The 19,725-nt window shown below is 46.1% G+C and overlaps 4 protein-coding genes across 16 annotated transcripts; 2 read left to right on the top strand and 2 right to left on the bottom strand.

The window, feature by feature from the left end:
- Nucleotides 1-136: 136 nt before the first annotated feature.
- reps1 (RALBP1 associated Eps domain containing 1) lies at nucleotides 137-8,686 on the bottom strand. Of its 7 annotated transcripts, none has more exons than XM_052053306.1 (19): nucleotides 7,732-8,685; nucleotides 7,087-7,210; nucleotides 6,610-6,839; nucleotides 6,329-6,491; nucleotides 6,072-6,202; nucleotides 5,592-5,775; nucleotides 5,451-5,514; nucleotides 5,226-5,380; nucleotides 4,996-5,120; nucleotides 4,618-4,698; nucleotides 4,142-4,229; nucleotides 3,779-3,886; nucleotides 3,570-3,630; nucleotides 3,167-3,365; nucleotides 2,891-3,085; nucleotides 2,669-2,758; nucleotides 2,373-2,527; nucleotides 2,171-2,276; nucleotides 137-2,028 (listed from the first exon to the last, which is right to left on the bottom strand). In XM_052053306.1, exons 1-19 carry the CDS (start codon nucleotides 7,882-7,884, stop codon nucleotides 1,960-1,962), a joined length of 2,481 nt encoding a protein of 826 aa, XP_051909266.1. In that variant the 5' UTR covers nucleotides 7,885-8,685; the 3' UTR covers nucleotides 137-1,959. The 7 variants fall into 7 exon arrangements, with proteins under 7 accessions (XP_051909266.1, XP_051909264.1, XP_051909267.1 ...); XM_052053304.1 differs by having other exon boundaries at nucleotides 6,329-6,494; nucleotides 7,732-8,679; XM_052053307.1 differs by having other exon boundaries at nucleotides 4,996-5,117; nucleotides 7,732-8,669.
- Nucleotides 8,687-9,088: 402 nt separating this feature from the next.
- Nucleotides 9,089-12,636, top strand: abracl (ABRA C-terminal like). 4 transcript variants are annotated; one of them, XM_052053325.1, is made up of 4 exons: nucleotides 9,089-9,358; nucleotides 10,224-10,291; nucleotides 10,503-10,714; nucleotides 10,811-12,636. In XM_052053325.1, exons 2-3 carry the CDS (start codon nucleotides 10,231-10,233, stop codon nucleotides 10,685-10,687), a joined length of 246 nt encoding a protein of 81 aa, XP_051909285.1. In that variant the 5' UTR covers nucleotides 9,089-9,358; nucleotides 10,224-10,230; the 3' UTR covers nucleotides 10,688-10,714; nucleotides 10,811-12,636. The 4 variants fall into 4 exon arrangements, with proteins under 4 accessions (XP_051909285.1, XP_051909284.1, XP_051909286.1 ...); XM_052053324.1 differs by having other exon boundaries at nucleotides 9,106-9,358; nucleotides 10,212-10,291; XM_052053326.1 differs by lacking the exon at nucleotides 9,089-9,358 and adding an exon at nucleotides 9,520-9,577 and having other exon boundaries at nucleotides 10,212-10,291.
- A 148-nt stretch (nucleotides 12,637-12,784) lies between these two features.
- On the top strand, nucleotides 12,785-17,654 carry heca (hdc homolog, cell cycle regulator). Of its 2 annotated transcripts, none has more exons than XM_052053313.1 (5): nucleotides 12,785-13,309; nucleotides 14,448-15,456; nucleotides 16,308-16,474; nucleotides 16,595-16,749; nucleotides 17,149-17,654. In XM_052053313.1, the coding sequence occupies exons 1-5, from the start codon at nucleotides 13,153-13,155 to the stop codon at nucleotides 17,311-17,313; spliced, it is 1,653 nt and encodes a 550-aa protein (XP_051909273.1). In that variant the 5' UTR covers nucleotides 12,785-13,152; the 3' UTR covers nucleotides 17,314-17,654. The 2 variants fall into 2 exon arrangements, with proteins under 2 accessions (XP_051909273.1, XP_051909272.1); XM_052053312.1 differs by having other exon boundaries at nucleotides 16,595-16,770.
- A 182-nt stretch (nucleotides 17,655-17,836) lies between these two features.
- On the bottom strand, nucleotides 17,837-19,580 carry mtif3 (mitochondrial translational initiation factor 3). 3 transcript variants are annotated; one of them, XM_052053320.1, is made up of 4 exons: nucleotides 19,497-19,580; nucleotides 18,511-18,970; nucleotides 18,194-18,345; nucleotides 17,837-18,103 (listed from the first exon to the last, which is right to left on the bottom strand). In XM_052053320.1, exons 2-4 carry the CDS (start codon nucleotides 18,965-18,967, stop codon nucleotides 17,861-17,863), a joined length of 852 nt encoding a protein of 283 aa, XP_051909280.1. In that variant the 5' UTR covers nucleotides 18,968-18,970; nucleotides 19,497-19,580; the 3' UTR covers nucleotides 17,837-17,860. The 3 variants fall into 3 exon arrangements, with proteins under 3 accessions (XP_051909280.1, XP_051909279.1, XP_051909278.1); XM_052053319.1 differs by having other exon boundaries at nucleotides 19,358-19,567; XM_052053318.1 differs by lacking the exon at nucleotides 19,497-19,580 and having other exon boundaries at nucleotides 18,511-19,338.
- Nucleotides 19,581-19,725: the final 145 nt, after the last annotated feature.

Below are 19,725 nucleotides of genomic sequence, written 5' to 3'. Positions count from 1 at the left end.
TTGGTAAGAAAACAAACAAACGAAAAAAAAAAGCTGAAGCGCACTTGGCATTTGCCTATATTGCCAAATATGCAAGCCAGCTCTGACTAAAACGGTGCATTGTTTTTCATTTGCAGACAGTCAAGAGAGGCGAGCAGGCGTTTTAAAATATTGTGCCGTTTTTATTTTTTTGTGTAAAAACCACACAGCTGCTAGTCGACTCTGCAGAGATACAGTACATCCATGCAGTTTGAACATCTAGGATCCCACAGCCAAAGAGAGAAGGAATTAAATAGAATATTATTTCGCTGTTAGTCAGCAATGAATGCAAATGTACACAAGTTCCAAAAAAAAAGGGGGGGGTGGGTGTGTGTCAGATACAATGTACAACACAGATCTGGAAGCAAATGGCATTCAAAATCCCACCAGAGATTTTGTTTTTTTGTTTCCGACAGGTTGCTTCTGCCTGGATTGCCATTCGGGACGGCGAGTGCTTTTCATCTGGCAAGCGCTAATCCATCCCATGATGTTTTTTTTTTTTTTTTAGAAAAGGGGGGATTCAAAGCTATCAGCTCCAGGTGTGGCAACGCTAACACACACACACACACACACACATTCGTACAAACCAAAGAAAGAAAAAAAAGGCGAGCCTTGTTGCAACAAGGTGGTCAGTCAGTCACCATGGAAACCTGAACTTCAGGCAGGGAGAGTTAAGAATAAGGCCATAGACACAGTGATCATAAAAATTAACAATCAGCTAAACAAGAAGCTATTTTGGGATGGCACGAACCGCACTTTTTCTCGGCGACAATTTAGAATAGATTGATGACTTTAATACTTCTGACAGTTTAAAAGATGAAAAAAAAAGTAACTCATAAAAGCCAGACGGAGGGTTTGCAGTTCAAAGTGCAGTGGGATCATTCACGCTGTGGTAACTGGTCTCTAGTCTTGTTAAGATAACTTTTTTTTTTCTCCCTCTAATACGGATTTAGTCTGAAAGTGCAGAAACACTGATGTGGATTCGCTTCCCTCTTGTAGCATTTACAGTAGATTGTGTTCTGGAAGATCCGAGATACAAAGACAAAGTCGCTACTATTTCTGCGCTCAAACTGTGGCCCCCCCGCGTATCGCCCCTGAACTTGCATAGTGCGTCATCGGGCAAGATGACTGGAGATATCAACTCTTGGACCGGTGCCGAAAGGGAAAACTTCTCATCGCGAGTCCTTCATAAATGCCACCTCTCATGGAGCTGGGATTCACTTCAACGCTCCTTTGGCGTTAAAGGAGACTGGAACAGAATGGTGCAATCAAAGGGGGGCTTAAAAAGGAAAAAAAAAAAAAAAGAGGTGACGGGGAGGGAAAAGGATGGAAAATAACACAGAATAAAAGGGGAGACAGCAGTGGTAATTCAGTCATTTGGCATAAATTGGAATCCATTCCAACAAGCGCGCACCAACACGAGTTTCCCAGAGGCCACGACAAGTCCGAAAATGTTTCAACGGCTGTGATCATAGACGGTTTGAAAATATTGATTACGGGTGTCCGATGTTCTGGTTAGATTTGGCTAAACAACTCTTTCAACTGTTGACCGGGTGTGTTGACGAGCATCCAGACACTGAACGAAAACAGATTCACACGCGCATTCATTCGCCTAGCAGTTATCTCTTCAGACAGAACTCGTAGCTGCAGCCAAATGTCCAACACGCCCCCCCCCCCCCCCCCTCAGCTGTCGGCCACGGGTTCATCTCTCTTCGGAGAAAATTGAAAAAGTGCCACATTGTCGTCGTCTTCTCGCGCTCTCACGGCGCTCCCGGCTGGCTCCGCTGTACACCCGATAAGCAAGTGTGGGCTTTGAGGAGGTGCGCGCTGCGGATGAGAAGGAGGGGGGGGAAAGGAAGGATGGTTGGGTGGGCTGGGGCTGAATGCCACCAAGGGTGCAGCCTTGCTTTGGAGAAACTACCACCACCTCATTGGTGATGGTTAAAGGTGGGAAAAAGGTCTGAGCTGTTCCAGCTGCACTTCCAAAGAGATCCTCTCTTCAAGTAGGTCCTGGGGGGGAAAAATGTGTATTTGACTTTAAAAGGGGGACGCAGGAAAAACTGTCTCAATGGGAAGTTTCAAACTGTGCCCGAGTCGCAATTTTTTTAAATGCAAGAGGGCTCGTGCGTGTGTGTGTGTGTGTGAGATGTACCTTCAACTGTTGTTGCAGTTCACTATTTAGTCTTGCCAACACCGTGTTTGTTTCCTTGTTTCTTCTGATCGACGCTTGTATTGCCTTTTTGTCCTTCCCTACTGACCTGTTAGCGTAACACGCCCAAATACACCTTCTTGTTAGGGACCAGTGGTTGACAGAGATGCGCCTCACCACAAACACACCCCAAAACGTTGCCAACCTGGGGATCGAGGGCTGAGTAGCCATGGCGGCGGCTATGATGTTGGACTTCTGTGGGCCGTGCTGCTCGTCCTCGGGCCGCAACTCATCCTCAGACTTCAACCTGCGACGAATAGGCTTGGGAGGAGGAGCTAAAGGGCCAGATGAACCCTTGGTCTGGAAGGACAACAAAAACGAGGAAAACATGAGGCTTTGTCTGGCGCTATAAACAATGAAGGGTAAGTTTTGTTTCCTTTCACATTGCTTCTCTGTGTAATTGTAGAGTAGCAAAAGAGACAAAAGACGGTGGGGCATTACAGAGTGACCGGCGGTGGTCGTTCTTTCATCGGCTTGGCCGTCACTCTTGACTGTTCTCAGGGGCCCGGCTCCGTCTGATGACTTGTCCCCCTGCAACAACCCGCAAAAAAATAAGTACTGCGTGTCTTGGTGACTCAAAGTAGACATGTTATGGACAAGGTGACTTTTTCCAATTGGTTGCATACAAAAAGTCCCTGGAACGCCTAATCCACGCCCACACACCTGTCCAGGATCGCTGTGCTTGTCGACCTCCGGCAAGCTCGAAGGTTGCTCAGATGCAGCAAAGGCCTGAAAGTGACTGAAGTCGGCGAAATTGGGTTGCTGCGGAATCTGCTGGGGGGACGTGGTGGTGAGTGGGGCCCCCGCTCCCGACGCACCCTCAGCCTCGGCGCGTTGTCCCGCGTGCGGCACCGATGACTTTGGCGAGCATAGAAGCCAAGCGTGGGTTTGTAGTTCCGGGCCAATCGGTGAAGCCGAGACGTTTGCTTTCCGTCTCACCTGTGTAGGAAGCGGTCGAGGAGGCACTGCGGGCGGGAAAGCGATGGCGGCGGGCTGCGGCTGTCCGCCGGCTGACGCTGCGGCGAAATTGCGGTTCATGTCCAACGACGAGGAGCGGGAGTGGGACGGGTGAGGCCGGGGGGGAGGGGGAGGCGGCGCCACCACTTTCAGAGCTTCCGGAGATGCGCCCGACTGAGACCTGGACGCAACAAAAAACACCACGCAGGAAACAAAAACAATCAACACCCAAATCAATCAATGAATCATATCCGCGGGGGTCCTCCGTTTGCAGTTGACTGTTGATATTTGCTAATTTGAAATGTTTGACACTTTGATGAATTCAATACATCATGAGTGTGTCTGTCGATGAACCGACGCCTTGTTGGGAGGGGTTATAAGTCACCTTTGTCTTGCGACTGGCTCCTGGTCAGAGGTGAATGAATCAGAACTGCTGTAACCATCACCTGGATGGAGACAACAACAAAAAAGCATTTTTTTTTAATTGGAATAGAATTTCAATCCCCCAACCCTAAAAAAAAAATCATTAACTAATGATATATTATTTGAACACGGGGAATGACGTCAAACTAACCCGCCAGCTTTACGACTGACCTACGGCATTTGCTGGTACAAACTTCATGGTGGCAGGCACCGGTAGTTTGACTTCTTCGGACACTTCTGGTGGCTTGGTCAGTATTGGACTGGTCGGATGATTGTGATCTAAAGATGTGTCGGCAAACGCATTCGGTTTCAAGCGATCATTGTACAAGAGACACTATTTTCAGTCAAATGTATATCTTCTGAATTCATTAGCGACACCCATTTTGCATTACAAACTCATTTAAAAAATGCACAAAGTGGTTAAATGGAGAGCGCTCCCGGTGGCAAATCTTGTAAAAATGAAAACAAACAGGCACACTGAAGACATTATTTCCGATGTATCATAACGAGGCCATCTGGCCACGAGGCTCTCACCGCTGCCAGTCCTCTTGAGCTCCATCTCCTGCATGTGGATCTTACTGGGGGTCATCCGGATAGGAACAGGGTGGACGATGGCTGTGTCCTATGAAGGAGAGGAGACAGAGAAAGAGACGCATTTATTCTTAAATCACTATTTTTTTTAATTCCCGTCAAAACCGTATACTGTACATAGAATAGTGCATTCTTCACTAGATTAACCGGCCTTTACTATTTCTTGCTGATGCAAAAGCACTCCTATAACTCCCGAAATATGCAAAAATCAAACTGGTCACGGAAGCAAAAGAGGAGACCCAATTGCATGCAAGGATCAAAACAAAGATACATTTGAAAGAACCTCATGCCCAAACACAGTGACACAGCCAGAGGGAGGGGTGGGGGGGGGGGTAGAAGACAGAGAGACAATTCATTTCAGGATGGGTTAATGTCTGTCCATTAATGGTGAAACCATGCATGCTAAGTGATCGACTTACAGGGTCAGCTGGTGCAATGTTAGAGTCAAATTGGGTCAGAGTTTGTGAGCTGGAGGAGCGCTCGCTAAACGTCTCCCATTGCTGCAAGGAGACAGACGGACAGTGAGAAGACGAGAAAAAAAAAAATAGTCAGCAAGACAGCCAGTGCAGTGACATCACACATTCATATCATCGGTCGGAGGCAATGGCGTGCCATCGGCAAGTCATCCCGAGATGAAGGGAGATCGTCAGCAGCCATAGAAAAAAAAAAAATTGTCTCGTGACTCCAACTGAATGCGCCAAAGCGGTTAATACGAACCTCATCAATGCGGACAAATTAGAAACTATAACGTCTAGAATGCACACGTTAGCGTAACGGTTGTGCGAGTGTGCTGCAACCTCGTTGCTCTGGTTCATCTCCGGCCAAGCCTGGTTGAGCGAGGGCATGGAGGGGGACTTGTTGGGCGTCACCTCGGCGGGGGAGGCCGAGAACCCGACGTCAGCGGTTGGCTCCGGCACTTCTGCTTGCGATAAGCGCGTACCGGTGAAGGAGAGCACAAAGTAAACTTTTGACGTCGAGTGCGGTCCAAGGTCAAAGGGACGAAACGCAACGGTGTGAAGCCGCCCACCTGCTGAGTCATCGAGGTCAATCAGCTTTGGCATTAAGCTCTCGGGCAGCTTCTCGGGGAGATCGTAGCCATTCTTCCGGGCTACTACCAAGTGAAACGCGGCGCAGAATTCATCCAGGGTTAGCGCGCCGTCTTTGTCGAAGTCGGAGAGCTCCCTGAAGACACACAAATACACCTGGTTCATGCAGAACTCACCGTGAGGCTACTTGCTGCGATAAAACTCACCAAATATGCGACAGCTCTAAAATGGGCAATTTGGACTTGGTGAAGAACTCTTTTGCTGCTGAACCTGGGACAGACAACAAATCGCTCAGTCAGCAAATTCTTCCAGAAAGGTTTATTTTTTTGTGTTTACTGTTTTGCTACCTGGTATGAAACCAGTCAGGTCAGGCTGAATGCTTTTGAACTGGTTGATATAATACTGTCTCTGTTCGTCGGTGATCTTCCAGGGATCATCGTAGCCACTGGACTGTCGCTGGACCTCAGTAGTAGTTGCTGCTGCTGCTGCTGCTGCTGGCGGGGCCATCGTTGTTCGTATCGTTGTGCTTTCCTGGCGGAAGGCATCATGTGACAGACAGTGGACTCTTTGTTTTTCTCTCTTTTTAAGTCTTGGGAGTGAAATCACAAAAGTTAAAAAAAAAAAAAAGCTGCTTCTATTTGTGACTTAGAAAGTGAAGATGACTGGAATCAAGATTTCATTCTGAACACTAAATTTGGAAAGGAGGGAAATGTCTACATATGCTAATACTGAGTTTATTTTTTAGGTACAACGTGGCTTGCAACAGCATTAAATTTGCTTTTTCCTGCAAACGAAAAGTTACGCCACCAACATCCAAGTTTTCCAACCTGTACGGACGACGGGTGCGCTCCGGGGACTGTGCTTGATGGCGGCGTATCAGCCGTGAAACTGACCCAACTTTCCTGACCCGGAAGAGGGGGCGAGTGCGATGACCACAATCCGTCACCTGACACAGGAGCTAACGCAGACACAAAGGAATCGTCAACATCGTTCCATGCAATTGTTTCCAAGTCATGTGGTATGTTCCCTGGGTGCTGACGTACAGTATATTTCCTCACAAACAATGTTATTATGGTTTAATTACCAGTTTGTTGCTCCCGGAATTGCGTCCACACGACTCCGGTCGGTGCCGCCACCGGTTGTCTGTCTGCGTTTCCGCCACTGTGCTGCCGTTTGTGTTTCCTCCAGGAAGGCGGGGAGGAGGGTGGGGACTGATGAGGGGAGACCACGGGGGATGTGGGTTCTGCCTGCTAAAAGAGAAAAGCCATTTAAAAACAGACTTTTCCCAAAATTGCTAACTCGCTCCAATTTGAAGATGTGTTTTAATGTTCATTGGAGGCACGCGTGGCCGCCCCACGTACACACCTGTGTTTCTACGCTCGGTGCTGTGGGCTGAACTGCCTCGTGGAGAGGATGGGCGCTAGCTGAGGGGGGGACCTTCTTGTTCGGGTGACCCCTGCCTGGCGGCCTTGGTATTAACGCAGCTGCGGAGGCGGGGTACAACCCCTGACTGTCCGGGTCCTGGTAAAGCGCCACGTGTCTCACCTCCGCCTCATTCTTCCCCACCACAAACCTGGGCAGCGGCAGGTCCTTGACTGCAGGCACAGTAATTCATTCTGAATAACATCCATCGCAGCGGAGCGTTACGATTGCTTCGACGTGGGGAAGTAGTGTAGATGCTTCCTTATTACCGGCACATTATGAAATCATTCCAGGATGTTCATGTTGAAAGAATTGACTTGCTTACGTTTTTTGAAATTATTTTAAAATGAGGCCAGATGCCTCCCTCGAGCTGTTTACTGCCATTTCCGGTTGAAGTACAAACATAAACGAAAGACTCACCTGAGTTGAGGCTTTCTACTCTGAGCGGCAGGCCTGACTGGGCGATGGCAATCAGCTTTAGGGCGATGTAGAACTGGCTTCGTCCAAAGTGACCCAGCCGAGTGGCTCCACACAACTCTGTGATCTGAACACACAATCACACAAGAGAACAGCGCCGAGCGTGACCGCTGTGACGTCAGATATTAATGACCAATCTCACCCGAGGATTTTTCACTTATTGCAGGGGGGGTTTCACGCGGTTTGGGATTATGTTTGTGGACGAGGAAGAATGGGTGCAGGAAGGAAGCGAAGGGGAAAACCAATGTTGATAAAAAATGGAGAAGTAAAAGTGAGAACTAGTTGAGAGTTAGTTGAATGCATTACGCGCATTTGCGCCACTCCATCACAATCCGAGACGTTTCGAGTGTGCACCACACATGTTTGGAGCTCTGCTGAGCAGAGACGCTAACGTTAGCCAGAAGAAGGTGTGTCTCGCACTGCGCAGTGCTGCTACATATGAATGCTAACTTTAGCTTTTACTGACAGCTCAGCTCTTGACAGCTGCTCAAATTTAATCAACATCCAAATCATCGCTTTGCGTCTCGATTTACGGGTGGACTTTAAAAGCATTAAAAAAAGTGAGGACTTTAACACCCGCTAGCTTACCTGTATGACAACTTCGCTGGGGAGCTGGGCCGCCCGGAAAAGGTCAAGAACTCTCCCGTAAGAAGCCAGTTTTTTAGTGTTGTCCGTGTCGCAGTAAACGAACAAATCGGAGTAATATTTCTGCTCGACATCACTCAACGTTAGACTTTCCATCGTACTATAGATGCCACCTTAAAAGCAGACTGACGAGCTGTTGATTAGCCCCCAAGCCAGTAGCTGGGGCAGGATCCGAAAATGGGCGATACTTCAGGATCACAACTTAGCTAGCTTTGGAGCTAGCGTTAAGATTAGCACCAATTATATTCTCAAATCGCAATGACAATCTGGTACCCCGCGACGCTTCTCGCTCTACTGTCGCCAAATATTAGTTATTGCTACGATCGGCGATCACCATTTAACGGCGATCGGCGAATGCTTTAATGCAGTTATTCACTTAGTTAACTTGTTGGGCCAGCCAAGCAAGGGAGCCAACAGCTGGCTAGCGGCTACATTCAGTCTAACTCGGCGACACTTGTAACGGCGATCCAAGCATGCGAGCCGATCCTAAGTATACCACGTCAAAAGACGCCGTCTTTCGTCCACTGCAAGAAAATGGTTCGTGCGCTTCGTCAAAGTTCAACTCCTCAGCGGGCCCGTTGGAAGTAAAGTTTCGGGCTCTTCTGGTTCCTTCCTCGAGTGACCATAGCGGCCATTCCTACTAACGCTGTCAATTTCCTCCGTTCAATCCGGATTTCCGGGAGAATCCAGCAAAACAAAACGCGTAGCGACATTGACTGCGTTTTTTAATGCATGCGCTTTCATCACGAGCAGCTCAGCGCAAAGCTATAAAACCAAGTCTGGAAATGCCATTTTAAAACTAACGCCCTCATTTGTTTACTTATATTTTAGATCTATTTTAGTTTACATTAGCATCAGATCCAGCATTTCCAAATCTGAGACGATAGTCCTCAACTGGAAAAGTGTGTAGTGCCCTTTGGGGCTCGTGGTCCTGGATGGAGGAGGTGATGGACTATATTTCATTCATATATTTCACTATCTTCTAGAGTGAGAGAAGAATCAACATATTTAATGAGATACAGGAATCCAAAACACAGGGACAATGTTTATGACAAATGCTCCAGGACTTTTCATCTTTAAAATTGTCTTTTTGAATATGATGTATGTATGCAAGATATCTGAAGATCAATGTATAGTATTTGGAATATCAAGGGTTGTTACACGACTTTATCACACTATTCAAATTTATTGGTATCAAAGTCTGCTGCACCTCCCCGTCTCACGTTGCCCACACTTAAGCGGTTTATTGAATGCATCACGAGCTGTGACGCCTTCGTCAGATGAGTTTGCAGACTTCGCGAAATTTGGCAATCCGTGGCAGATTCGTGCCTGTTTAATAGGGAAAACAAACAATAAGAAATGCTATCGAAACAAAATTAGGAATCTCTTTACTTTTTTCATATACTAAATTTGTATTCACTTCTCTTTCAGTGCAAATTTAAAGTCAGCCCATGTCCCATATGCTGTTCAAGGTTGAAAGAATATACGATTACCTTAAACGCAACGTAGCGTAGTATTAATACTGGGCAGCCGTTATCGCATCGTGGAGAAGTGATTGACATAATTACCGGTAAGAAAATTAAAAGTTGTTCTTAAAACATCACATGCACTGTCGTATATATGAGTTGACACGTTTAAAATATTTTAGGCAGCGCACTTCACATCCGTTTTAACAGTCAGGACTCCACCCTCTGAATGTAAAATGTAAGCAGATCACCGGTAACAGTCGATAGATAGTACTACTGCCAAGGAAAAGACACCACATCCTTTTCCGTCTTCTCATCAAAAGGTTGTCGAGCTTTGGCTGTCTAACGTTTACAATGTAACGAGAACGCGTTCGTGGAAATAGATGAATAGAATCAAGAATCTTCGTTTGGTGATGGCTTGCCGGCAACGCCGATCACCCACTTCCGCATTGAATTCAATCCGCCCTGTTCGTGTTGGAGCTTGTTGGCATGTGGTCATTGCACTGCCTCTTCTTTCATGATTGTATTTGGATGCATTTTGTGCAAATTACAACAGCATTGTTATGACACAGAATGATTTATCCAATGAAGCATTTGTATTGAATTTAATCGAATTCAACAAAAACTAAATCTCCCACATCTTCAAAGTGCGTGTAGACTCCCATTTCACATGAGTTAGAATATGAGGAAGTCTGAACCCATCTTGCTCTTACTTGCCCCCTTGATGAGATACCTCCCACCCCCCACCCCACATCACCGCATTGTTAGTCCTGTAGGTTGTAAGTACTGGTTAAGATTTGCTACTTCCAAGAGGCCCCACTGCGTTGAAATAAATCTGTAGCAAGAGGCCCCACTGCGTTGAAATAAATCTGTCTTGGGTTGACACTACAGACCAGCATCCCCACGACTAAGAAATTAAGAATTCTACTAACATGTTTATGTCTCTTGTTAATTCAGTTCCCTTCCCAGAGCAACAATGAATGTCACTCATGAAGTAAATTTACTGGTGGAGGAGATTCAACGACTTGGCAGCAAAAGTGAGACCAGACTCTTATTATTCATTGCAGCATTATGGGATTCATTTTCTTTTGTCAAAGCAGTCAATTTAAAAAAAAAAATCTCTTGGACTATTAATTGTTTCGTTAGGAGCTAATACACTGTCTGATGAAATACTAGATTATGGCCACAATTTCGTCATCCTGCTCCTTAGAAGTCCGAAACAAAATAAGTTCTCTGTATTCATCACAGATGCTGAGGGTCAAACAAGCGTAAAATTTGGAGTGCTGTTCAACGACGACCGCTGTGCCAACATCTTCGAGGCCTTGGTGGGCACCCTGAGGGCCGCCAAGAGGAAGAAAATTGTCGCCTTCGACGGCGAGTTGCTTCTGCAGGGCGTCCACGATAATGTCGACATCATCCTTCTCCAGAAATAAGGTCGCTCTTGCCCACAGCAACTGCAGGTGAAAGTGTTTTGGTGTCTTTTTCAAGTATTGAGCTGCTGTATGAATGAGCATTGTTATTTTTTTTTGCTTTTTCTTTTTTTGGTTCTCTTCTAGCATGCACAAAGCTCACTGTTTGAATTCACATTCCGAGACCACACAAATTGGAAACGACAGCAAACTGCGATGGCATCATTTTTATTCACTTTAAGTTAGTTTCATTTCAGTGTGCCAAACAAAACCAAAACCCGTGTTTGACAACAGATTTGTTTCAAGGGCTAATTAACAGCCGCAAATAGTAAAGATATTTTTCATGACCTGCGGTTCCTCAAACAAAGCACAGTTTTAGATTACAGTCTCGCGAGTAATTAGTTGTATGTGGCTCTTTGAAATTTTGGGCTGAATTGTAATGACAAAAGTAACACAGATTCACAAAAGACCCATCTGGTATATTCTGCAAAAAAATGTAAGAAATTAGGAAGCATAAGTGAAAGATTTAAAAAGTTGGAATACAACAGTATTGACGTAATTGGGTCGAGGATTATGTTTGCTCACAGATTTGATTGTAAGAAAGGCTTTTTGCTTAACTGCTGTCAAGACTGGTAACGCTTTTCCCGCTGAAGCTTGTGCATATTTTTTAAAACAAAATGCTCAGGGTGAATTCCAGCAATATACTGTTTTGGGAAAACAGTCTTTCAGCAACTTTTATTGCATGCCATGCTAACTTTAGTAATTAGAGCACACTGTACTTGACAAATTGATCCTAGTGAGCACGTTTTAAAGGTGCAGAAGGTTAGATTCAGCACCCCGTGTGCATATCAACAATTGAATATCTGGATTATGCACACAAAACATACTTATATGTTGGCTAGTGATGGTTTCATGCATTCCACGAGTCCATTATGCTACCTCTCAACTTTTGCATGGACAGATGATAAATTCTAGACCAGAAAGTTCTGGAGACAAGTGTATTTCTATACGACATTTGTACAGAGTCTTTGTTTTCCTTGCCAAGCAAACTCCCCCTAAAAGCTGTCCATATAATGGACAAAGTGTTTACATTGGACATGCGTCTGTAGTGCAATTCTGTAAGCATATACTTGCTACAGGGTACCAACCAAAAATATCAGTTTGTACTTTTTCCTCAGGACCAAATCAACAACCAAATGTGCTCGATAAAATAACGAATGAACAAGTCATAGTTTTTGCCAATTTACCACTGTTTGTTTTGTATTGTGGGGGCCAATGACACTTGCAGATCAGGCACGATCATATCAATCCATCCATTCATTTTCTGAAACACTTTTATCCTCACGAGAGAAATGACTATTGGTGTCAAAGTAAACGATCAACTGCTTGTTTTTGATCATGCCGGTTGTGCTAAATCACAAGACGTCGACCTGTGTGCATTTAAAAAAAAATATATGGAAGATGCAAACAGTCAGAAGCCTGGGCTGCAAGTTCAATGTGTTCCATTCACAACTACTGCTCTCACGTCAACTGGGTGGATCTATTGTTTCAGGTGCTCAATTGTATTGTTATTTTTTTTTCAAACAACATGCCTTTTGAATGGTATTCAAACAGCATCAGCCTCAGAGCAGATATTGTCACTTGAAATGAATTAGAACTTCAGTAAAAATGGACTGTACTGTAAAACCTTGATAATAGCACTGCGTAAAGACAAAAAAAAGGTCATTCGAGTTAGGTCTAGACACACTGGTCAATCAAAGCGTAAATGACGTGAACATATACCTGTATAGTAGCAAGAAAGGGTGAGAGTACTCACAGAACAGCATCAATACCTCAAGCTGTTTATACTATGGTGATCCATGCCTGTGAGTTAATATATAACTCCTGTATAGTGTGTTGATCTTTTCGTCTTTTGTATTGGCAATAACCTGTCTACATTGCAGTAAATAAAACATTTTCACGTCATTCTGCTTAATCACGTTTTGTTCACGGCAGCTAAAATGTTACATGCAGGAGCATGCGCTTGCAGTCCGGTAAAAATATATGCAAAATAATTGTGTCCAGGGCGGATATTAGAATCGCTTCGGAGAACGAATGAATGAGGCGAATAATCGAAATGGCAATAAGTCTTTGGAATTCCCAGGTTACGTGAACACGGCAAATGTCGCCGTTGGCCAATGCCGGGGGTTCAGTGACGTCACGGGGTGGAAGACGACGACAGAGCAGGAATGAAAACAAGAGAGAGGCACGCCTTCTTTCTGAAAGGTTATAGCAGCTTAATAAGTGCTGCTGTCAGAACTGCACGAAGAGGGTAAATAATACCAGCAACGACAACTACTCCGACAAAAGCACGCCTATGACTCGATAAACATCGAGCGTACCCCTACAGAAATGGAGCCCACAGAAATGACAGACTTCGTTCACACGAGCCGTTGATAAAAGCGACCGAACAGAACACTTGACTCAGGAATCTCGTGGTGAACAAAAAAATGCCCAACCAGAAGAACAACAAGGGGAAGAAGAGCAAACGCACCAACAGTAGCGGAGATGAACAGGAAAATGGAGCCTGCGCGGCCGCAACAGGAGGCGCGGCCGTGGTTGCTGCTGCTGCTGCTGCTGCTGCACCCGGGAGCGAGCGTTCGAGTGGTAAGAGAGGGAACGGGACACAGACGTACGTGAACAAGTTTGGGGATGCTACCTTGTTGCGCTACCTGTGCGGCTGGGCTCGTGCGACATGCCCGCACAATGGCCGGGCTCGTTGCAAAAAGAAACCCAGTCGTGCAAAACTCCCGTGCTCAACGATGGCATTTCGAGGGTTTGCACGCAGATCTGCAAACGAACGCTCTATGACGAATGGGGGGCCTCGTGTGAAACGGCTTGATTTGTATATCGTGCGTCTTTAGCTGACCCAGAAAGTCTAATCATCTGCCGACGATTTACTTACGTTTTGAATCTTTTTTTTTCATTCCACATATTGTGGCAGAGAAAGAGCATTTCTTCAAGCGGTTATTGCTTGACGTTGGCCGAAAAGAGGATCCGCTGCTGTCTCTTTAAATACGTTGGTCGTGAAGTAAGTGATTCGCCTTGGAACGAATAATATACAAAAATGGTCCGATTTAGCAGGCGAAATACACAACAACAACAAAACAAACTACCCCAAATGTGTTCAGTAGTCGAATGACGATTCCCATGCATTTTGTTGCATGTACATTTAGATGTGACGTGTCGACTGCACGTGTCCAAACTGCCCACGCACTGTGAATCAATGAATCTCGAGATGTCCTTGAAAGCAACAAAATGAAATGTCAATACTGCATTATATTGATATGCTACACGGGGGAGTGTCTGCCTCACAGTCGTGGGTATGAATGTTCTTTCAGGAGTTTGCATTCTCGACACCCCCCCCCCCCACAAAAAAATGCATCAAGGTTTATTGAAGACTAAATCGTCTATAGGTGGATGTCGAGATGTGCCCTGCGATTGGCTGACAACCAGTTCAGACTGCCTACTGCCCAAAGACAACTGGGATAGGCTCCAGCACGCCCGCGACCGTCGTGAGGATAAGCGGCTCGGTTAATGGATGGATGGAATCTGTTAGAATGAGTGGTTGTCTATTTTTAAGTATCCCTTGCAAGTGCGAGCCGTGTTTGTAGTTGATGTGCCATCATCCGATGGTAAGAAGCCGCTCTGTGAATAATGTCAATTAGGGCACAATTGCGCAGGGAATTAAATGTCAGCGTACATCCGAAATACATTTGATATCGTTCTGTGTTTCATCTTTCAGAGGCCCAGTGCGCAACCCCTCTGGGCTGCAGCTTGGGCCGTCCCATTGACCTGGAGAAGGATGACTACCAGAGGATCCAGTGCAACCACGAGCTCTGCCCCTACGGAAACTGGATGCATCTGCAGTGTTTCTACGAGTGGGAGAGCTCCATTCTGGTCCAGTTCAACTGCATCGGCCGCGCGCGCTCGTGGAATGAGAAGCAGTGTCGCCAGAACATGTGGACCAAGAAAGGATACGACCTGGCTTTTAGGTTCTGCTCCTGCCGCTGCGGCCAAGGTCATCTGAAAAAAGACACGGACTGGTATCAGGTGAAGCGCATGCAGGACGAGCGAAAGAAGAAACCGTCCGAGAGGAGCACCGGAAGGCCGGGCTCCTGCGGAGGGGCGTCCGGCTCCGGGGACGGCGTATTTGAGGAGCCCAGGAAAAGCAAGCCAGCGGGAGGCGTCGGCAAAACGGTGCACAGAGCGTCGAGTCAGGAGCTGCCGCCGAGACAGTCGGTGGACCGCCAGAACTCCGTCGAGAGAGGAGCAGGAGCAGCAGCAGGAGGTGTCTTTCCTTTCGGGCCCCCTTTGAAGTCTCCATGTGACTCCCCGGGACAGTCGCCTCCGACCGGTTTCTCCTTTTCGCCAACTTCTGTCCACGGACCTGGCGGAGTCGGTCCAGGTTTTCGGGGTTCCCGTCAATTAGGAGAATTCCTCAAATCCGCAGTGCACATGGACGCCCAGCGGAAGCATCTTTTGGTCGGGGGAGCCCTCGGCCGAGCCTCCGGTTGCATCGCCCACCTCGACCCGGCGGCCGTTCTACCCTTGCCGATGGCCTTCACGCTCCCACTTCATCACCGACTCGCCTCGGGCGGCTTAGGCGACGGCCCCCTTCCTCAGCCCGTGCAGTTCCTGAGGAGGTTGGATCTCTCGGAGCTTCTCACTCACATTCCTCGCCATAAACTCAACACCTACCATGTTCGAATGGAGGACGACGCCCAGGCCGGCCAGGGAGAAGAACTGCGCAGGTTAGGAAGATTCTTGAGCGCGGAGGGACGTATTTCCGTGCCCGGTGCAAGTCTAGCGTAAAGTGCAGCCTTAACGGTGCGCGCGGCTGGAGTTTTCTAAACAGTTTGCGCGCAAACTATTTAGAAGCAAGTGCAAGATCTCCACCCCAGTCAAGAGTGTACTACTGTCGGGTCGCAGCGACAATTTCAACGACAATAATAAGTGCCAAAGTGACTGGACTAAATCATTTTTATTGTATTTATTTATTAAGAACCAGTTTATTTTACAATGAATATTTTATTAGGGGGGCGGCCCGGTAGTCCAGTGGTTAGCACGTCGGCTTCACAGTGCAGATGTACCGGGTTCGATTCCAGCTCTGGCCTCCCTGTGTGGAGTTTGCATGTTCTCCCCGGGCCTGCGTGGGTTTTCTCCGGGTGCTCCGGTTTCCTCCCACATTCCAAAAATATGCATGGCAGGCTGATTGAACACTCTAAATTGTCCCTAGGTGTGAGTGTGAGCGTGGATGGTTGTTCGTCTCTGTGTGCCCTGCGATTGGCTGGCAACCGATTCAGGGTGTCCCCCGCCTACTGCCCGGAGACGGCTGGGATGGGCTCCAGCACCCCCCGCGACCCTGGTGAGGATCAAGCGGTACGGAAGATGAATGAATGAAATAATTTTATTAGGGGGATGAGTAGCCAAAAAAACGTGACCAGAAAATGCCCCAATCAGCATCATTCAGCCGAGCCAAATGACAAACAGGAAGTTGTCATTCTTTCAACGGCAACTCGGCTGGTTTCGAGTGACCACAAAAAAGGAAATCTCATCCGAGTGTGGAACCTCTTGTGAAATGGACTCCCCCTGTCTTTTCTAGGTTCATCCTTTCCACGCTCAGCGCAAGCCAGAGGAACGTGGTCAACTGCGCGCTCTGTCACCGAGCGTTGCCGGTGTTTGAGCAGTTCCCGCTGGTGGACGGCACCATGTTCCTCAGCCCGGCACGCCACGATGAGATCGAGTACGACGTACCTTGCCACCTGCAAGGTAAAAATTCGTTCTAACTTTGAGGATGATTTTATTTCATTTGGTCATTGACAAACGTTTGTTTCTTCGGGAGCCGTTTTTTTTTTTTGGCTACTAATGATCCTTCTTCATCTCTCACAGGCAGGTTAATGCACCTCTATGCCATATGTGTGGATTGTCTAGAAGGTGTCCACAAGATCGTATGTATCAAATGCAAGTCTCGCTGGGATGGGAGCTGGCACCAGTTGGGCACCATGTACACTTACGACATCCTGGCTGCTACACCTTGTTGTCAGGTAGACTGCGGAGAGAGCGCGGTACAGTATCTGCATGCTATGATTGCAGCGATCTCATTGGTGGTTGTGGTTATTATTTTTTTTTTTTAAATCTGGAATCAGAGGCTAGGTAGACAATTAGCGGAAGAAATAAATATTTTGAACCTTGCCTTAAAGTAAGCTAAGTAAGGAGTATTTTTGGCGACACTTAGAAAAAATGTATTACACATTTAATCCCCAGGTCATGTTGTTTTTTTCTCAGAAAAAGGATAAATATCACAAATCACAATTGAGTCTCATAAAATGATAGTTGCGATCTATTAGCATTTTTGGGTGTAGATTGTGCGTGTCTGTGTTTGTTTGTTTGTTTGTTTTTAAGCAAGATATGACTTAAGTGCGTGTCCCTCTGTGTGCCACCAGGCTCGCCTCAACTGTAAACACTGCGGGAAGCCGGTGGTGGATGTTCGTGTGGGTATGCAGTATTTCTCTGAATACAGCAACGTGCAGCAGTGCCCTCACTGCGGCAACCTGGACTATCACTTTGTCAAACCGTTCTCATCCTACAAAGTTCTCGAGGCTTATTGACAAATGTTGTTCCTGCATGCTAGTTAATCCTGCGTTGATTTTTTTTTTTTTTTTACAGTTTAGTCAAGTTTCTATTTTCAAGTGTGAGGAAGAGCTCAAGATTAGTTGGACGTCTTAGGTTTCCACTTGTACCGTTTTCAGCCTTTTAAAAAGTACGCGCAGAGCAACACTCTTGAGAAAGTCCCAAAGAGGGGTCTCATGCTGAACGTGCAAGAAAGGTGTCGGATTAAGTGTGAAACGCAACTAATTTGTGACAAGTGAATGTATCTGTAAGCCAAATTAGATTTTTATTTTTATCATGAAATGATATAATTCTTGAATAAAGGTAAGATACATAGCGATGCGGATGTTATCTTCTCGTGCGCTGAGATGAGTTCACTAAAAACAATGTCATTCGCCACCGTCATCCCACTTGAAGTTTATTCTTGCTTGAAGTGACAGTGGCTAGTTTTTTTTTTTTGTGATATGAATATTATCATCTTTTTTTCTGCCATTTAAGTGGAGACTGAGATATTACCGCATATCAGATTGTACAACCAAATATAATTTATTTCTCGTTTATCACTGTTGAAGCGTCTTGTGGGTCCGAAGGTAACATTTGATCCTGGGTAGCCTGCGAGCTGGCAGTCTGTGACAATGGCGTCCGATCTTTGTCTCTTTTGGACAGTTCCTTAGCTGAAGGTGGCCGAAGTACGCACATGGCTGCTTGCCCTTCACGTGTGACCTTGGGCTTGGAGACAAATCCCACCATCACCTCCATTTGTTGCACCATCTGCTCTAGATTTTGATCCTGTGTGGGGAAAAAAAAAAGATTGAAGATGAAAACGTAATATGTGATTAATTTGGGACCAGTGGTAAATTGGGCATGCGACTTCCTCACCAGGTCGTTGACAGATTCTTTCCGTGGTGCGCGCAATGTAATCCTAACGTGGTGCTTCTTGTCCAACCAGTTTTCCACTTGCTTCAGTTTGTTGGTCAGGTCGTGAGGAGCAATGCTGGATGAAAATGTAAGCTCTTTGACCTGCACGGGAACTATACAGAGGATAGCACCAAAAACGAGTGTTTTACACAATTTCGTGTGCTTGTGACAAGTCCTAGGGATGTAGCTTAGCATTTTTTTATGGCTCGTTACGCAAGTACAGTACATTTACCAACTGTAAAGATGGGCGAGTGTCAACTTATTCTGGCTCCACACACCTGCTTTTGTTTTCTGTTTCTCCCACATTTTCATCTGTTCTTCATGAATTTGTTTCCCACTCATCAGACGATAGACCGGAGGCTCCTGTCGTTCATTGAGCAGCACCAGTTTGAGGTCCCTCTCATCCATGATTCTGAGCGCCTCTGCGCGGTGTAGGACACCCAGGTTGTCCCCAGTCTCGCTGATTACTTGGATCTGTCGCTCTGGGATTTTCCGGCCAACGCTGGTGATCGTGGTGCGAGCCCGAGGATCCCGCTTCTTTTTCTTTACTGCAGCAGTCTGGTTCAAGGTGTCCACTTCTGAGCAGAAGGGAGACCATCTCCAAGGGTAAGTAAACGCGCTGGTCTTTTGGTTACTTCTGAGAATCCTCAATGCAGGCGCAAAGGAGCCAGAATTGCGCCCATACATTATTTGGACACCATGACAAAGCATTTGCCTCACACAGCCAGCAGCCATAACCTGAACACAGATAGCACACATGCACGATGATAAAAAGTCTCAGAACATGAACAATACTTTGCATCTTTATTCCCAATTGAGACAGGCCTAGAGAACATCACTGAAATAGCGCGCTGAACTTCGTAAAATTAATTGAACCATGCCGTTTGAGCACCTGTTCGCTAAAATTAAATAAACAAGGACAAGCCTTCTACCAAGATTCTCAGATTTACGTACGTAATTGTTTTTCTTACACTAATATATGAATAGTAACTTATTTGTGGCGCTTTTTATAGCCCAAATAATTCTTCGGGACAAACAACATACGCATTTCTTCCTACACTTAGTATGTTTAACATGCATGTTAACGATCACTACATTATTATTTATATTTCCATTTGATGACACCTGAGTGGAGCGCTGCGAGTCGCTGTTGGAGGGAGGGAAAAATGAATTCAAGAGCCTTTTAGTAGTTTAGGGCTTCGCTGAGCATATAAAAATACAAAAATAATTTGTTTTTGTTTTTTTTGCAGCATTTGACCACTACCGTTCAATGTAGCGATTTCATGCTTGAGGAATCTGAAGGGTAACTCCTGCTAGCTTCTTCCGCTATGCTCTTCTTCGTTCACACACGACGGAAAAACACATTCAGTAAAGTACAGTACTGCCCCCCACAGATCACAATCAAATGTACAGTTCTTACCACACTGATTCGGCCCTTGTTATTTTCCCGGTAAAGCTTTGAAATAATTCTCGGGGAAAATATAACGCTAAAG

This window comes from Hippocampus zosterae, chromosome 19 (genome assembly GCF_025434085.1).
Source record: "Hippocampus zosterae strain Florida chromosome 19, ASM2543408v3, whole genome shotgun sequence".
NCBI classification, from domain to species: domain Eukaryota; kingdom Metazoa; phylum Chordata; class Actinopteri; order Syngnathiformes; family Syngnathidae; genus Hippocampus; species Hippocampus zosterae.
This window is presented reverse-complemented; position numbering and strand designations above follow the sequence as displayed.

Coding starts and splice junctions, on each gene's coding strand:
- abracl (XM_052053325.1), top strand. CDS start 10,231: ATGAATGTCACTCATGAAGTAAATTTACTGGTGGAGGAGATTCAACGA. Junction 10,292..10,502: donor TCAACGACTTGGCAGCAAAA/GTGAGACCAGAC, acceptor TATTCATCACAG/ATGCTGAGGGTCAAACAAGC.
- heca (XM_052053312.1), top strand. CDS start 13,153: ATGCCCAACCAGAAGAACAACAAGGGGAAGAAGAGCAAACGCACCAAC. Junction 15,457..16,307: donor CAGGGAGAAGAACTGCGCAG/GTTAGGAAGATT, acceptor TGTCTTTTCTAG/GTTCATCCTTTCCACGCTCA. Junction 16,475..16,594: donor CGTACCTTGCCACCTGCAAG/GTAAAAATTCGT, acceptor CATCTCTCACAG/GCAGGTTAATGCACCTCTAT.
- reps1 (XM_052053303.1), bottom strand. CDS start 7,884: ATGGAAAGTCTAACGTTGAGTGATGTCGAGCAGAAATATTACTCCGAT. Junction 5,515..5,591: donor CCTGACTGGTTTCATACCAG/GTAGCAAAACAG, acceptor TGTCTGTCCCAG/GTTCAGCAGCAAAAGAGTTC. Junction 2,029..2,170: donor AACTGCAACAACAGTTGAAG/GTACATCTCACA, acceptor TTTCCCCCCCAG/GACCTACTTGAAGAGAGGAT.
- mtif3 (XM_052053318.1), bottom strand. CDS start 18,991: ATGTGTGCTATCTGTGTTCAGGTTATGGCTGCTGGCTGTGTGAGGCAA. Junction 18,346..18,510: donor GAAACAGAAAACAAAAGCAG/GTGTGTGGAGCC, acceptor TCCTCTGTATAG/TTCCCGTGCAGGTCAAAGAG. Junction 18,104..18,193: donor AAGAATCTGTCAACGACCTG/GTGAGGAAGTCG, acceptor TTCCCCACACAG/GATCAAAATCTAGAGCAGAT.